The sequence below is a fragment of the Podarcis pityusensis genome, assembly GCF_964106645.2.
Source record: "Podarcis pityusensis genome assembly, chromosome: Z".
NCBI classification, from domain to species: Eukaryota; Metazoa; Chordata; class Lepidosauria; order Squamata; family Lacertidae; genus Podarcis; species Podarcis pityusensis.
Window position 1 is genome coordinate 25,931,940 of NC_138044.1, and position 18,041 is coordinate 25,949,980.

Below are 18,041 nucleotides of genomic sequence, written 5' to 3' on the forward strand. Positions count from 1 at the left end.
TCACAATAAAACGCCTGTCTGAAAGCGCCCTCCATTTGTATCTTTAAAGGTGACTATAAGCCTTGCTATAGGTCCACTGGCTCACAAGGCAGGGCAAATAAATCTTCGAATAAATAAAACAATTTTCCTCCAGTGTCTCAGTTGCTTCCTGTTACTCAATTCAGTGTTTTCCAAATATTTCCTCAGGATTCCCCGGCTCTCCAGGCTTGACTGGCTTAAATGGTTTACCAGGCACAAAGGGCTCACCTGGAACACCAGGTAAATAAATAAATTGAAACAGACTAGGAAGACACCTAATAACGTGGGCACCTGCTCCATCTTTTGGTAGTCATCTCCAAGACCACCTGTGGACCTTGAGGTCCTGGAAGGGGGAACCTCAGGGCTGCCAAATGTGACCCTCCATGTCTCTCTCTGGCTCTTGAAACGCCCCCCACCCCCCTCCTTGACCCATCATTTCACCCTCACTTGAGTGCTTTTGTCTGGCTGCAATGTGTCCTGAGACTGGGGCGATTTGTCTAGCTTGTTTGGGTGGGGAAGGGAGAGGGGAGTGAGTGTATGTGTGCACCTGCAGAAACCACTGACTTCTGTGTGTGTGTGATGTAGCCTGGTGCACAAAGGTAAAGGTTGTGTTTTTTGCCTTGCTGCTGTCATGTGTGTCCCCCCCCTGCCCCCCCCCCGAAGGTTGCCTGTGAGGGGATGTGGCCACTTCAGATTCTTTGACAGCCGATTCCTAAAGGAGCCTTTGCCCTCTCCGCAACCTATACCCAAATCCCTAAATATCACAGCAATGAGATTAAAGTATACTTTTCTCTAGCCCCCATTGGAAATTCCATTCTCTGCAACAATTTTTGTGGTCTGTTTAAATTTCCTTGCACTGCAACATTCTCAACTAAGCGCCAGAGCAGGATACTGTGCCCCCAGCAGAGGAGGGGAGAAGTGTTGTGTGGCCCATTGCAAGGGGGGGGGTCTTTGATGGTGTTTAATGGGCTGCTTTGACCTGCTTTTCATCCTCCCACTTCTTGTTAGGTCTGAGTGAAATTGGACTTCCAGGGCCTGCAGGAATGCCAGGTGCCAAAGGAGAACAGGGTGATCCCAGTTTTCAAATTGGACCTCCAGGCTTGCCTGGACAGAAGGGACCTGCAGGAGACTTGGGTAAATAGCAGCAACCGCAAAGAAATCATAAACATCAGCTGAAAGAGACCATGAGCTAGAAGAGGAGTGTAGAGAGCTGGTGCAGCAGAATGGTTAAGATACTGGACTATGGACAGGGAAGTCCCTGGTTCATATTTCACCTCTGCCATGAACTCGGAAGCTGGCCTAACACAAACCTCTCTCTGTCCCTCCTCCCCCCCACTACAACTGCAGTGCGGTAATCTTTGTAAGGCTGGGATGGGAACTTGTACGTCTCCTAGATGTTGATCACTCTCCCATCAGCCTAAAATAGCATGGCCAAGGATTGGGAGCAATGGGAACTATGATCCAACATCTGTATTGTATACAGATTCCCATCCCTCTTGTAAGAGTTACAAAAGTGTTATGTTCACACACACAGTTCTTTTTTTGTGTGTAAAATGTTTAGGGGTACTCTCATTTTCCTACTCATACTGAAATAGTGCCCCTCAATGAGGCCAAACTTAGATTCACAAAATGTTTAGGGGTATGCATACCCCTGCGTCCCCCCAGAAAAAAGCACATTATATATATAAGAGTGTGTGTGTGTGTGTGTATGTGTGTGTGGAGATCATGGTGGCAAATATTTCTGCCTTAAAGCAATGGGATAAAAATAAAACAACTTAACTTAAATCATCCAAAAACAATAGCTGAGCTTGTGACAATAAATGACATTGCACGTTAAGCTCCATGCTACATGCTCCACTTCTGATTGAATATCTGATACGTATTTTATATAATAAATGTTTTCTTAAGGATGTCGTCATGCCACAGTTTGCATGGCTGCCAACCGGTGGTGCTACGTGCTACAGCATGACAGCAAACAGGGCTCTTGGAGCTGCTGAGCCATAGCTGCAGCATTGGAGGGTGAGGGGGAGTGAACGAGAGACTCTGGCAGGTGACTGAGACCAGTAAATGAGTGGCTGGGTAGCCCAGGCCAGCTGGTGGAGTAGGCCAGCAAGTGGAGGTTTGGCCAGGGTAGTGGTAGCTTTGGCAAGGAGGGAGGGGGAATGGTGGTTTAGGCGAGGGGGTGGTGTTGGTGAGCAAAGTGAGCTGGATCGCGCAGCCCCTAGTTCATATTCTTCTAGTTAATCTTTGTCCATGTCACTTTAGGTCGTCCTGGAGCTATGGGTCCTCCTGGTTTGCAAGGGCCTCCAGGCATCTCTCTTCCATCAAAAATTCCTGGGAGACCCGGTGATGCTGGACTTCCTGGAGAAGATGGTAGACCAGGTATGGAGTTGGGAATCTGACCACTTGGCTTTAGAAATTGAACTAGAAAGAGAGAGCCACATTAATCAAGCACCAGCGAAGCCCTGACAGGAGAATCTGCCAGAATGTGTGGTGGAATCCTGCAGTTCAGGAATACAACCTCCTAAAAGCTGGATCCAAAGGCTTTAAGTTCTATAATCAGCATAATGTACGCAAATTAGGTTGAATAATGACCTTGCATGCATTTAACCAGCAGCATGCATATGCTGCTTAATGCATATGCTGCAGAATGAATTGAACAACTATAGCAAAAGTCTTGTGTTAATGTGCTTAATGTGCTTGAACGAACCAAGTCAGTTCAAGGCAGCAAACAAAATTGCAAGCATAAATATGCAATAATATGTTTAAAAATAAAAGCACTTCTTATTTTGAAATATATTATTGTACATTTATGCTTGTAATTTCATTACTTAAAAAAATCCAATGCATTAGATATAATTCAGACAGCATAAAAGCCTTTTCCAAAGTTACATCAATAAAGCAGTAGTATAAATATCAGTTTTTTTAAAAAACCACTTAATCACACTTCCTTACTAGACTATTGCTGCTGATTAAGGGTTGTCTGCAGCTGAGCCCAACTCAGAGCAGACCTGCTGAAGTGAATGGGCCTAAGTTTGGCATCTCCATTCATTTCAATGGGTCTTCTTTGAGTACAACCAGCAGTGGATGCAACCCTAAGAGTAAAAATGTAAACTCTTCCTTAGGTACAAGAACAAGGGGTTTTTTTTGGGGGGGGGGGAAACAAGTGCGCAAAATATTAATTGGTATTTAGATCCTCCTGCCGTCCTACGTATTAAAGGGCTATCTTTCCCCTGTGGTTATAAGGCTGATAAAAACTTCATTCTTAAAAATCCTACAACCATACTAGAGGTTATAAGCTTGGATTCTACTTGCAAGGGTGTCCTCTCAGTTATACAATAACCTGCACCCTTTTGATAACAGTCTGCAGTGATGCCATATTGTTGCAATGTTTATGTTGGTTTGGATGTGGTCTGGTGAGATGTGCAGAGCCTGGGGAAACCCCAAGGCTGAAGACCAACATAGTCTCTGAGCTACCTTTGTTTGTTCCTGTTTGCCCAGGCTTCCCAGGCCCCCCTGGGCCACGTGGACCACCAGGCCCAGCCTCCAACCAAGGTGTTACTGGTGACCCCGGCCTCCCTGGTCATCCTGGACTAAAAGGCTTCAAAGGTGACATGGGCTTCCCTGGGTTGGGCGGAGTCCCGGGAGCATCAGGATTCAAAGGTACAGTGTTACATCCATTAATATGATTATCATTTACATTATTTTTACAGCTTTCTCCTTCTAGTCATTCTTAAGCCCAAGTTAAGCTGTGATGGTCAGTAAATGGAAAAGGATTTGTGGTGGTGGTGTTGCTGCTATTTTATATGCTGCCCATGTGACTGGGTTGCTTCAACTAATCTGTGTAGCTCCCAACAAAATGTGTGTGTGTAAGAAACTTTGAAAAATAGAAGTAGGGAACTTAATCCAACTTAATTCCCTCACACTCCATGGGCCAACCTGTCCAGGAATCTTATGTAGGGCAGGTAGGGAATCTAAATAAATAAATGAACAGTGACAAGTGAGTGAGACATCCCATTTATAAATCACCTGATGCCATAATGTCATTGGATGATTGACAGCGATCAAAGTTTGAAGGGCCTCCCTGTAACTGATTGATCAGCTCCACTGGGGTTCCCTGTCATGGTTTGTCCTGCAATGTCAGGTGTCTGTGAGTTTGTGGAGGGGATGGCTTAGCAGACCAAACTGGCACCAGGGCCAGTTTCCCACCACTGGGGTAAAGGCAGATGCTTTTAAGATGCTCACAGTGTTAACAGGCCCAGTCCAGTTCTGCTTTCGCCCCAAATAAGTGAAAAGTTCTGCAGCATAAGTCAGTAGGAAGTTAGGTAGATCCTTCCGTCTCTTGCGTTCAGTGTTAAATAGGACAGCGGAACTGAGAGAAATGCTCTCTATATTTGCTTTTTACAGCAAAAGCTGACACTGCCAGGAGGACAGAGCTTCTCCGCAAAAGAGCAATTCTGCCTAGGATAACAATATGTGTATAAAATGTTGAATTTCCATATGAAATTGGGGTTCCTCCTTTTCTCTTTGAAAAACACTTGCTAATAGAAGAGGGGGGAGCATGCAGCTGGACTTTGCATATGGCTGTGGTTGAGCTCTCTCAAAGTGACTGAGTGTCCAATCTTAGAGAGCTAACATGGTGAGGTGGTAGATCAGGACCTAGGAGACTGGAATTCATATCCCCATTTAGCTTCAACTTGGGACAGTGACTCCAGATTTGGGCACCAGAAATGAGCTCCTGGGGCAGGGTGATGCTAACCTCAAAGGAGATGCAAGCATTTGAAGCCCCTATGATTTTTCTCTGGGTCTTCCTTTTTTCTTTTATTTTTTTCCCTTCACAGTGCAGTTGCCAAAGTTGCAGTTCAAGCTGGAAGATCAGAATGAAGCTTCTGCAACTGCTAGTGTGTGGGAAATTACTTCCACCATCTCAGCTACTTTTTTTTAAGGATCAGATTTTGTCCAGGGATAATGTTTTTAAGATGTAGGCAAAAAATTTATAAGATTGATAAAGGAATAAAAGTACACATCATAATCCTTAATATATAATGTTTGTGGGAGAGCACAATTAACTATATCATACAGAATTTACCTGTGCTACATGTATCCTAATTGGGGAGGAAATGTAGGCACCTGAATTTGATTTCGAAGCTTGAATAGTCTTCCACATAAGAAATAAACAGGCACCTTGTTGCTGTCATATCTTTTAAAGAAAATGTGGATTCCATGTTTGCTTCACCAGCTAAGTAAATTTTTACGTAATCCCAGTCTCTGATGTTTTTTTAATTAATCCACTGCTGTTTTGATGGTTTTTTTATTTACCTTCTCTTCAGGATAAGTAAGAGGAGAAGAATTTTTTTAATAATATGTGCTCCATTTGCATATACAGTGGTACCTCGGTTTATGAACTTAATCCGTTCTGGAAGCCCGTTCTTAAACCAAAGCTGTTCTTAAACTGAGGCACGCTTTCCCTAATGAGGCCTCCCGCCGCCTATGCCCTTCCACTATTCGGCTTCTGTTCATAGACCAAGTTAAAGTTCACTAACCGGAACACTACCTCCGGTTTTGTGGAGTTCTTATACCTAATAGTTCATAAACAGGGCTGTTCTTAAACCGAGGTACCACTGTATTCAGCAAGTTCTGCAGTGTTTGCTTGTCGAAGACATTTGTATCCTGGTTTCTCACCCCATTGATGTCAAAGGTGGTATATGAAAATAGGTTCTTAAATTTTGCTTCAGTGGTAATCAGAAGGAGACCAGAATCAGACCAAAAATAAAATAAATTGGAAAGATTGTTTAAATCAAAGGACAGGCATAATGAAAATATAAAAGCATGCAGATTTGCCCTAGAAAAGCCTTGAGCAACAGTATAAACTTATATACAGTGGTACCTCAGGTTACATACGCTTCAGGTTACAGATGCTTCAGGTTACAGACTCCGCTAACCCAGAAATATTACCTCGGGTTAAGAACTTTGCTTCAGGATGAGGACAGAAATTGTGCTCCGGTGGTGCGGCGGCAGCAGGAGCCTCCATTAGCTAAAGTGGTACTTCAGGTGCTTCAGGTTAAGAACAGTTTCAGGTTAAGAACGGACCTCCGGAAGGAATTAAGTACTTAACCTGAGGTACCACTGTACCAACTTCCTCAGCCTGGGGCTGGGGCTTTCAACTACAATTCCCACCAATTCCCTGACTAATGATGATGGGAGTTGTAGTCTTAAAACATCTGGAGGGCACCAGATTGCGGAAAGCTGCTTAATGCTATTCTAAAACAAAATAGCCTGGTTTTCTCTTACTAATGTGCTCATGTGATTGCCAGTATCAGTTTCTGTGGTCTGGTTGCAGAAGCAAGTCTATAATAATAAATAATAATAATAAATTTTATTTATATCTCGCCCTCCCCAGCCGAAGCCGGGCTCAGGGCGGCTAACAACAATAAAACAATACAAAAGTACAGCATAAACAACACTCTAAAATCATTCATTATAAAATTAATTAATTCAGGCCACTGGCAACCATTGGGCCAGAGCTCCGCGAAGATTGCCGAGGGAGGGAGTCAGGCTGTGCCCTGGCCAAAGGCCTGGTGGAACAGCTCTGTCTTGCAGGCCCTGCGGAAAGATGTCAAGTCCCGCAGGGCCCTGGTCTCTTGTGACAGAGTGTTCCACCAGATCAGAGCCACAGCCGAAAAAGCCCAGGCTCTAGTTGATAACTCTTGTATCTTCTCAGGCTTCAGAGGTGACCCAGGTTTAATGGGAATGCCAGGTAAAGATGGTCCTCCAGGAGATGCCGGTTTCCCTGGGCCAAAAGGTGAAGCAGGCCGTCGAGGTAAGCGCCAAGCAGCTTCATGGGAGATGCACTTGACCTTGCGAATGGAACAAAACATAGCGTGATAAGAGAATGTTATAGATTCTCTATTATGCTGCCTGTTACATGATTAGCCAAAAATAAGATTTTGGTTTCAAGTAGTTAGGACCTCTTACTGAGTTTTCAGAATTTTGTTTAGTTTAGCTTCTGTCATCCGATCAAGATAAATATGTCGCTTACAGGAAGGACCAAAAGGTTGTGGTGCGGAATGCTCCTGTTCAGGGTTCCAGCCAGGCAGCCATGCTCTTTTCCAGGCTACTCCATTCCATTCCCCCACAAAATAATAATAAATAAATAAAATTCTTTGCTCTCCCCCCTCAGCCCTTTTAAGGCATGTTTTTTCATGAGTATATTTTTGGCACTTCTATAAACCTTTGAGTTCCCTCGATCCTGATTATACCTCCCTCTTGTGAGCAGATGTTGCTATTTTTGGCTGTGTGAAGATCAGCAGAGAAAGACTTGGCTATTGGCATAGAACAGAACATCTGTATTTGTTCTTGTGGCTTTCAAAATTCAGTAAAGATTTGCCCATTTCAGTTTCTGTTTCCTCTTGCTGTGATCTGATTTCACTGCTATTCTTTATACTAGCTGACAGAAACCTTGTTCTTTACATCATGTCCGAATGATTCTTGGGAGGTGCGATATATGGATATTTTATTTGTAATTTACATTATATTTAAGCTTCATTTTGATTACCTGTAACAGAAGTGGGGAACCTTTTTGCTTCACGGGGCCAGATCCCTACCAGGATTGATCTTGTAAGCCAAAATTTGATCAGTGTGGGGGGCCTGACCATATGCGAGATTCCCTTGGGCATTTCCCGCTTGGGAACCAAACTCCAAGAGAGGAAGATTAGATCATATGAGCAAACACACATCTAATGTCTCTCCCCACCCCCTCAATTTGACTGAAGCTAAAGGGTGGGTGGGATGGGGAATGGTTGCAAAGAGAGGACAAGGTGAATCTCCCAAGGAAGGGAGTTCCAAAGTTCTGCATCTTCTCCATATTATTATTCCTGTTTCTCTTTAGCATCCCAGTTGTACAGTTTTCTCTACTGATGGTAAAGGGGAGGGGGACTAGGGTTGTGATGTGATATATTTTCTCACCACCACCTGTTGATAATCAAGGCAGGTCATTCTCCTATCCATCATGTGCAGGGTTTCCTGGTCTTCAAGGAGCTCCTGGTCTTGTGCAGAAAGTTGAAGAAGTCAAAGTTGCTCCAGGCTTAATAGGTCTGCCAGGAATTGATGGCATCCCTGGTTTGAATGGAGATACTGGGTTCCAGGGCCTGACTGGACCACAAGGTAAAGCATGCACCTTACGTGGATGCCTTCAGTATAAGGCAGTTTCCTGTGTCCTTATTTTAGGAGCATATAAGTGGCCTCAGCAGAGTAGATTCTCAGATTCACAATCTACCCTTCCACTTGACTCCTTGTTTTACTTTTTTCTTATCTCTTCCCTCTAAGCCACTCTCTCCCAAGTAAAAAGGTTGCAGAGATTGAGTAATTAATAACAGTTGTGTTTATTTGGTCTATGGATCATAAACATCAAATGCAATATTGGGTTACTGAGTCTCTCTCTCTCTCTCTCTCTCTCTCTCACACACACACACACACACACACACCAACAACAACATACATATGGTGTATTTTAAAATGTGTATAGCAAAATCCATCAGAAATAAATAAAAAAAGTTAAAAATGCAGACAATTTTGACTTGGCACACCTCTTCCCTCTAATAAGTGTGACCTAGTTTCGAAAGCTACAGCATAGGAACTTGGCTTTATTTTCTGTGGTTTGGAATCTGCCATTTAAGTGGAGGCATAAAGTTCATACGATTTCCCCGTGTGTTGGGAAAGGGCTGGGGAGAAAACCTACATCCAGAACTCACTTTTAAACCTGTGTTGGTTTCGCACAAATGTTCCATGTCTAGGATGCCACTGCTGCTTCTGCCCAGCAAGGATGTTCATAAAGTGGACATTTTAGAAGTCATAGGTATTTTTATGCTAAGCTGCATTGAATGGAAAGGCTGGGGCAGCAGTGGGGAACCTGTGGCCATCCAGATGCTGTTGGAGTGCCGCTCCCATCATCCCTAGCAATTGGCCATGCTAGCTGGGAGATGATGGGAGTTGGAGTCACAGGTTCCCCACCTCTGGGTTAAGATAAGCTGGTCCTACTCATCTGCTCCTGCCAACCTAGCAGTTCGAAAGCACGTCAAAGTGCAAGTAGATAAATAAGTACCGTTCCGGCGGGAAGGTAAATGGCATTTCTGTGCGCTGCTCTGGTTTCGCCAGAAGCGGCTTAGTCATGCTGGCCACATGGCCTGGAAAAACTGTCTGCGGAAGCGGACAAACGCCGGCTTCCTCGGCCTGTAAAGCGAGATGAGCACCGCAACCCCAGAGTCATCCGTGACTGGACCTAATGGTCAGGGGTACCTTTACCTTTTTACTCATCATGACACAGATCTCTTGTTTTGACTGAAGACAGGGGTATAAGAAAAAAAACTTAACAAGCTATTTTATATATATATATACATAACAGGCCCCAAAGGGATGGCAGGTAGACCAGGCCAGATGGGAGTCAATGGTTTGCCAGGGTCACCTGGTGTAGTTGGAGATCCAGGGACTCCAGGAAGTACCGGGCCACCAGGATTTGAAGGTAAATGCTTTTTACATTGTCTCTTTAGTGTCTAGGGCAGGGAAGGGAAATCTGTGGCCCTCCAGCCTACGGGACTACAATATCCATCATTTATTAAATTTCCATATCATCATTCTTTGAAGGATCACAGGGTGGTTTACAATACAAAACCAATATGCCTAACATACAATACAAAACCAATATGCCTAACATAGTAACAAACAAAAGAATAACTTCCCCCCTCCCACAGTTATAAAAGCCATAGATGGTTTAATTAGCCAAAGGACTGGGAGAAGAGAAATATTTTTGCCTGGCACCCGAAGATGTATAATGAAGGCACCAGATGAGCCTCCCTGGGGAGGGCATTCCACAAGCAGGGAGCCACTGCAGAAAAGGCCCAAACTCATGTTGCCACCCTCCGGACCTCTCATGGAGGAAGGAGGCATACAAAGAAGGGCCTCTAGTGATTATTGCAGGGTCTGATATAGGGAGAGCTGGTCCTTGAGGTATTGCAGTCCTGAGCCATGAAAAGCTTCAGAGGTCAAAACCAGCACTTTGAATTGGGCCCAGAAACTAATTGGCAGCCAGTGCAGTTGGTCCAGGATTGGCGTTATGCTCAAACTGTCTTGCCCCAGTGAGCATTCTTGAGCACTGGCCATGCTGGCTGGAGTCTAACAACTTTTGGAGAGCCATAGCTATGTGGAAAGAGGAGGTTGGCACACAGTGAAAGCTTTTAAAACCAATGCTCATAGTTGTGCAGGAGAACTTGTTGGGGTGGGGTAGTCTGGGGAAAGGAGGATTCCAGTGCATTCATGCTGCAGTTCTGAAAACAGCTGTGGGGGCCAGAGGCAGAGCTAAATGCTCTGGCACCTGGAGCAGCACACATATTGTGCACCCAGGGCGGGGCTAGCCGCCCACAGGGGCAGGGCAAGCGTCCCAGGGTGGCGGGGTGGTGATGTCCCCACCCCCAGGGATGACACCCGGGGCGGGCCACACCCACTACACACCCCTTCCTCCACCATCGGTGGGGTCGTGTATGTATACTTAACCAAAGAAGAAGAAAAGACAATGCTGCACATAAGCATTAGGTGTAACATGTATTTGTTTATTTGTAAACCACAGTTTCATAAAAATAAAAGGTGGTGTACACCATACAATCTTACAATAAAAACATCTGTAAATTCTAGGTGTGGTGGTGGGGGGATTCACACTGCAGAAGCCCTGTGTGAATAACACTGTTTTTAGGAGACACCCCCTGCAAAAAAAGGGCAAGAATTGTTTCTGCTGAACTTGTAGCAGCAGGGAGTTCCACAGCACAAGGTCTACCAAACTGAAACTTTGGTCCCTTGTAAAGGCTGGCTGAAACTCAGGGGCATTGGGAACCACTAGTAGTGCCCATCAGAGCATCTCTGATGTAGTTTAGCCCAAATTATTAGCTTGGCACTAGTTGAGTAGGTGAGAAGGAAGAGGAGTTCCTCATCCATGACAGCCTCAATCTTGCTGGCACTACGTCACTCATGGCCAGGATCTAACCTCTCTCTTTTTCTCCCCAGGAATGTCTGGGAAGCCTGGTCCTGCCGGTTTACCTGGCATGCCAGGCCGCAGCGTTGGGGTCGGCTACACTTTGGTGAAGCACAGCCAGTCGGAGCAGATCCCGCCGTGCCCTGTAGGGATGAACAAGCTCTGGGAAGGGTACAGTTTGCTGTATGTGGAGGGCCAGGAGAAGGCTCACAACCAGGACCTTGGTAAGCAGGCAAATATTTATCGTTTGTTTATTCAGAAGCCAAAAGGCTCCCCGAATGTCTTACATGCAATCCACTAAAACAAAGCAGTCACTGCCTGCAGGCTTACAATCTAGAAAAACCATGACACACAAGGGGAAAGGGACAGGGAGGGAAGAGGGGAAAATCAAACTCAGCCACCAATTCCTAAAATAGTTGTTTTTGTAATGAGCAAAGGAGCTGCTTGATGGAGCTGGGCTTTTGGCAAAAATGATGGAATGGGCCCTGCTTCCCATCTTTCCCACTGGTGGTAAGGCCACTGGCGGAGAAAGAGGAATGTGGGGGGAGCGCACCGCCCCGTCAGAGGGTGAAAGCAAAGCGGAAGTCATTAATTTGTAGCCAGTTAAGTTCCATAACTGATGTTATATGTTCAGATTTTCCTTCCGCTAGTCATCAACAAACAGAATCACATGCATAAAAGGGCACATGACTGTAAACAAAACAATATATTGATTATAAGAAGTAGCTCAACCTACTAAGATAGACAAAATAGTGTTACTATTGCAAAGTGTACACCTCAGCAAGGCTTACAAAGAAGCATTTGGCACAAAAGTTGTTATTGTTTCGAAAAATGCGCTGAACAGCTGATGACAAGTTTCCAGATAAGGTCCTATTTCGAAAATCTTCCTCAGATGAAAACAATGAATAAACATTGGCATATTCATATCCCTGAAACATGTTATACTTTGCAAGTGTAATGATACTTGTCCGCTGCTTAGAGCATTTCATTGCATTACTTTGCAACAAATATTTTGTCTATCTTATTGCAAGCTTAATATAATCAATATGCTGATTCGTTTACAGTCATGTGCCCTTCAGCAGTGTGTGTGTGCTTGGTTTGAATTCAATAAACAGGCCATCTGAATGAGCCTGACGCTCTGAGTTGACTGCCATGCTTTTTCTCTTGCCTCTCCCCTGTAGGTTTTGCCGGCTCCTGCCTGCCTCGCTTCAGCACGATGCCTTTCATTTACTGCAACATTAATGAGGTCTGCTACTATGCCAGCCGCAATGACAAATCCTACTGGCTCTCCACCACAGCTCCCATCCCCATGATGCCCGTCAGCAGCTTCCAGATCTCTCAGTACATCAGCCGCTGCTCAGTATGCGAAGCTCCTTCCCAGGCTGTGGCTGTTCACAGTCAGGACATCACCATCCCTCAGTGCCCAGAAGGCTGGCGTAGCCTCTGGATTGGATATTCCTTCCTCATGGTAAGAGTCCCTTGCTTTGTATGCAGAAGGCACTCAGTTGAGTCCCTGGCAGAATCTCCACTTAAAAAGTAGTCTCTCTCTGCCTGGGGCCATGGAAGGCTGCTGCCAGGCAGTGTAGACAAGGGTAGGCTAGATCGATTGGCAAGAAATTGATCTTTCACTGTGGCAGTAGAAACACCCCACCCACTTGGGAACTTCTTGCCTATGGACACCAGGCAGGCACCTTCACTGTACAGTGGTACCTTGGGTTAAGTACTTAATTCATTCTGGAGGTCCGTTCTTAACCTGAAGCGCCACTTTAGCTAATGGGGCCTCCCACTGCTGCTGCGCAATTTCTGTTCTCATCCTGAAGCAAAGTTCTTAACCCGAGGTACTATTTCGGGGTTAGCAGAGTCTGTAACCTGAAGCGTCTTAACCCGAGGTACCACTGTACAGGCCAGTTTATAGCACATTTGTTTAGATAAATCTATGCAGACATTTAGAATGTTGGCATGTGTTTTTAAATCTGATTTTTAAATCTGATTTTTAGCTCATCCCTGATTTTAATTAATTAATTTGTTTAATGTTTCAAAGAGTTGTTTTTAACTGATGGTTTTATTGTTTCATTCTTTCGGCAAAGTGCTTTGATGTTTAATTGCAACCAGGTGCCATATGAATCTCAGGAAATAAAAAAACCCAGCAACAACAGATGAACAAATTATGAAACTGGAGAGTAAGGTCACGTCCGCACCAACCACTTAAAGCACTATTAAAACTGACCTCACAAAGCTGCAATGCTCAGCACAGTTCCCAGGATTCCCCAGGGTTGTAAAAGTGGCATAATAGTGCTTTAAATGGTTAGTGCAGCTGTGACCTAAATATGTGAGTGCCTGCATTCATATAAGTTTGTGTATATGTGTGCCTGTATGTACGCAAGAGCGTATATAAGGGATTCAGCTGGTGCTTGTGTTGGCCCAGGGAGGCAGGGTAGAGGATGAGTAAAGACCCTCCATCCCTTTGTTTTCCCCTTTCCTTCCCTGCAAATTGTAGCTACCACCCGCCCTGCAAGTCCCTGCTCCTGGTTCCATGGACATGAGACCTACAGGTTGGGTGGAAGCTGAGTGCAAAAGGAAGAACTGAACGTCTCTTTCTCTTCTCGGCCTTCTCCATCTGCTGCAAGATACCATAAATACATAAGAGGGGGACTTACCCTGAGTCAGACCATTTGCCAATCTAGTTCAGTATTGTCTACACTGACTGGCATTGGCTCTCTGGGATTTCAGCCAGGGAGTCTCTTCCCAACCCTAACTGGAGATGTCAGGGATTGAACCTGAGACCTTCTGCATGCAAAGGAAATGCTTTGCCACTGATCTGTGGTCCTCCCTCGTGGTGTGATTTTCTTTTCTGCAGGAACCAGAACTGTGAGCATTTTGTTCATCTCTACCAATCCCTGCTGTGGGAGTTTCTTTAACGAAACTGTTTTCTTTTAGCACACTGCAGCTGGAGCTGAAGGTGGCGGCCAGTCCCTCGTCTCCCCTGGCTCTTGCTTGGAAGACTTCCGTGCCACCCCTTTCATCGAATGTAATGGTGCCCGAGGGACCTGCCACTACTTCTCAAACAAGTACAGCTTTTGGCTGACAACGGTTGAGCAGACCCAGCAGTTTGCCGACTTTACCATCTCCGAGACTCTGAAGGCAGGCCAGCTCCGGACACGAGTTGGTCGATGCCAAGTCTGCATGAAGAACTTGTAGCAAAGGCCAGAACTGGTCAGAGCCAACATAAGGGACTTGAGGTCTTGCAGTGCTGGAGACTGTGGGATGTGCAATCTTCCCCGGCTGCAGTAATGGCATTGAAATCACTTCGAAAACCTCTGGGGCCCCCTTGTCTATATTACAGAACATGGTGCTATATTTCTCTCTTTGTTCTTCTGTTCAAGGCTACCTCAGGAGGCCTTTCTCTGGTTTTCCAGGTGCCACTTCCTGCCCTCTCTTTGACATACTAAACAGATTTTAATAGGACCTGTTGAATTTTGGAGAATGTTCTCCTCTTCAGAGCTTTGGCCATTCCAGGCGGCTTCTCATGCTGTTATGGATTAAAAGAGGTTCAACAAATGCCATAGATGTTGACTGTAACAGCCATAGTCAGGCCTCTTAGTGGTTTATTTTAGAAGCAAACCCCCACCCCAGCTTGTCAGAGCTTGGTCCCGTCAATGTGATTTTGCTCACCACAGGTGAGCAGGCACATGACTACATAAACACACAGTATCATATTTGAAGCAACTATAAATAATTGTTCTGTCCAGGTCCCTGGAGCAGAGGGTCATAAGTGCTGCCTGGCACGTTATTCAACAAATGAACTTGTAAAATGAGTGCCTGCTTCAAACATGATAGGGAAAGCACAAGTGTGCTCTTACTGTAACATGAGGATCGGGTCTGAGGCTTATGCAACAATGAAAAGGTACCTGTGACATAGGCAGAATCAAGTTTATAAAAGACAAGCTCCAAACGTCTTACAAATCAATTATTGTATATGAAATGATAAATTTAAACTAGTCATTGAAACCACTAAATCAGTTAAAAAATGGAAGGATTTATCATTATGTTGCAGCTATACATTCAGGTGCTTTAGCAATTACCCAGCATTTTTTAAATATGCATTTGGCGGAGAAATTTGTGATGGGTACACTTTTGACACACTATCCTTCCCTGTGTAATGTTTACATATAAAAGTTTAGGAAATATTTCTCAGCATTCCCCTGCTATTTAATGTGCTACAAAGAGATGAGACAGCTGAAGCAAAAATAAGTGTTTTCACACCTACATCTCATTTAGAGCATCATCTTTTGCAAATCAGAATAACGAAATTTACAGGCCCTGTTCAGACATTACTCATATCTGCTTCTTAAGCTGAGACATGCACACTGTTTGCTCATGCATGTACCTCCCTCCCTCCCCACTCCCTCCTTCCCCAATCCCTCCTTCCTTCCTTCTCAGTGTGCTGCAGTTGAATACTTCCTGTATCAATTAACCATAGTTTTCTGTTGCATCCAAAGCAGGACCACTATTTTTACAAACCTGGATCTGAACCCAACTTCACACCATGGTTTCAGACTCTCTTTTCCAGCTTTTGTAAACATAGCAGGAAACTGTAGTTAATTATCAAAGGAAACCTTCAAATGTGGTGCATCTAGGAAGGGGAGGGCAGTGCAAAGACATACCACGTAGGCAGAAATTGCATTCATAACTCAGTTTAGTAAGCAGAGAATATTATATCCAAACTGGGCAATAATGGATTCTGGATGAATATACCAAAGAGGCAGGTGTATTGAGTAGTTTCCTGTGCTGTATTACTTAGAACTGTAAAAAGCCTTTGCAAAATCACAGCACTCTAGTGGTACTACATTGTACAGATTTTTTGGCTGGCACATGCAGGCAGGCACATGCACTGAAACAACTGCAGGAGGCTGTTCCAGTGCAGGAGGTACAGTGCATGGTGATATCTGCAAAGTTAAAACAGCCTGAGACTGCATTGTACTGTTACTGAGATACTCCTCCTGATCCTTTCCAGGCTGCCTCTGAATACTTTGGAAAGCCCAGTAGAGAGGGGGAAAAGCCAGCAACAATGTTGGGCTGCCATGCAATTTCCAGTGTTGCTGACCTACCTGCTCATTGCTGGCCTGCCTCTGTTGCCTGTTGGGGTGGCAGCTATGCTGGGAGTTCTGAGCTTGGCTTCATTGAGCCAAAAACGTTTCCTGTTTCCCACCTGGCTTGCCTCCCCATCAGTAGGGAGACAGGGCAGTGGCAGGTGATAATACACTTGGCACCACTTACCACCGCCCCACAACCAGCTGCCTCTCCCTCTCAGTCCTAGGTTGTGGAGGTCAGAGTATGGGACAGGTTGTTGTAGCAGAAACAGACTGCAGGTGCCTGTAGGAGCAGAGAAGCAACTTCCAGCATGGCTCCAAGAATCACCTTTGCATGGGAACAATCGTGCAGAATTGTGTGCATGTGTGGAGCAAGTTTCTGCAAAATGAGGACCTTTTTAAATGTTTTCTGCTGGTTTAATAAAGCATTTAATATAGTATAGCCTGCACTTAAGGTCACATTCTTCAGCTATCTGCTCTGCATGTGCTTTGAGCTCTGCCATGGATTCACTGGATCCAGGTTGACTCACTTCATAATCTGCTTTAATGGACTCTGCCATGCATTTGCAGCAGTTATAGGAAGCCTCTGGGCATTTTGTAAAATATGTCTTCTCATTGCATAATGTCTTAATATTTTCCTGTAGATGTTTATGCAAAGTTCCTTGCTTTCTGCTTGTGACACAGGAATAGCCTAGGCTGTGTTGGATTAATCTGTGATAGTCTACTATATGTGGATGGTATTTCGTGGTCATAGGGGACTTAAAAACATGTGCAATAGTTATGCCTCTAAGATGAACAAACCTCCCCGTTTGTTTTTCATTTATTTTTTAGGGTGCTCTATTTTTACTGAGTTTTACACTATAAACAGAATAGCCGGTTATCTTGAAGACCATTTTCAGATGTTTTAAAACCCATGTACCAATCTTTATGGGATGACATCACACTATATCCTGGGTCTCTATGAACCCCTGATCATACCAGGCAGGCTGCTGGTGGTGCATATAAAGATTCACTTTGTCTAAAAGCTCAACCTCCCTTACACTTGACAGCGCTCAAAATCAATCATGATTCTGTACCATTTGCAATAGGAATGCATGCTTGATCAGGTTATTGGGGGTTAATGACTTCTGTATTCACTGGTGCTTTATGGGTCTTGAGTGAAAACGTCCATTTTTCTTTGTGGAATCTAAAGACATATGTGTGAAATTTCATGGTTTTCTCCAATTCTTGTGCTGTACTGTACATAAAATGAAAAAATTTATATACTGGTTACTCAACAGGTTTGCAACTGTTAGAGCACATTTACAGATTTTTGCCTTTCAGAGGTAGCCTTGAAACTGCTGGTGCCAAAGTGATATACACTATAAAACAATTTAGTTTTACACTTAACTTTGAGTAGATGTTAGATTAACCTTTTCTACTGCTTAAGCCATGGCTGGTTCTCTTTTGTTTCAACTGGGGGAGAAGTGTGATTATTTTTGTAATACACTGTCAAAAGCATCTTTAGGGCACAGACTGTATTTTCCATTGTTAATTTTATCGAAAAAGCCATAAAACACAAATATGCCAATTTTGTGAGTTATGCTGTTTTTCCTTATGCAGTTGAATGAACACTGTCCCTTTTTCTTCACCACTCCCCAACTTCTCAGTAAATTTCAGAGTTTTTCTGAACAGGATGCCAGTTTTGGTGCAAGACATAAATCTAATGGAGCTTTATTCAACAGTTGAGTGTTCAAATCAATCAGTTTGCAGTTGTATCACCAGAGAGATCACTAGGGGACTTTTGCTACCTACCCTCCAGATTAGCAGCAGGTGCTGTTTCCTTACAAAAGTACCAAAGGGCAGCTTTCTCTCACATGGAACCACACAATGATTTTTTTATATGGGACACACCACCCTCTAGCAGATTCACACTC

General features: G+C 44.3%; 1 protein-coding gene across 3 annotated transcripts in view; it reads left to right on the forward strand.

Moving 5' to 3' along the window:
• COL4A6 (collagen type IV alpha 6 chain) overlaps positions 1–17,695 on the forward strand; it is a 172,640-nt gene extending 154,945 nt beyond the window's left edge. For all 3 annotated transcript variants that reach the window (XM_080990522.1, XM_080990521.1, XM_080990523.1), the window contains 10 exons: positions 187–258; positions 1,027–1,152; positions 2,284–2,400; positions 3,520–3,681; positions 6,740–6,838; positions 8,035–8,181; positions 9,419–9,535; positions 11,068–11,259; positions 12,217–12,503; positions 13,973–17,695. In XM_080990522.1, the coding sequence (XP_080846648.1) occupies positions 187–258; positions 1,027–1,152; positions 2,284–2,400; positions 3,520–3,681; positions 6,740–6,838; positions 8,035–8,181; positions 9,419–9,535; positions 11,068–11,259; positions 12,217–12,503; positions 13,973–14,233 (1,580 nt within the window). In that variant the 3' untranslated portion in view covers positions 14,234–17,695. The remainder of the gene's footprint in view (positions 1–186; positions 259–1,026; positions 1,153–2,283; positions 2,401–3,519; positions 3,682–6,739; positions 6,839–8,034; positions 8,182–9,418; positions 9,536–11,067; positions 11,260–12,216; positions 12,504–13,972) is intronic.
• The last annotated feature ends 346 nt before the right edge of the window (positions 17,696–18,041 follow it).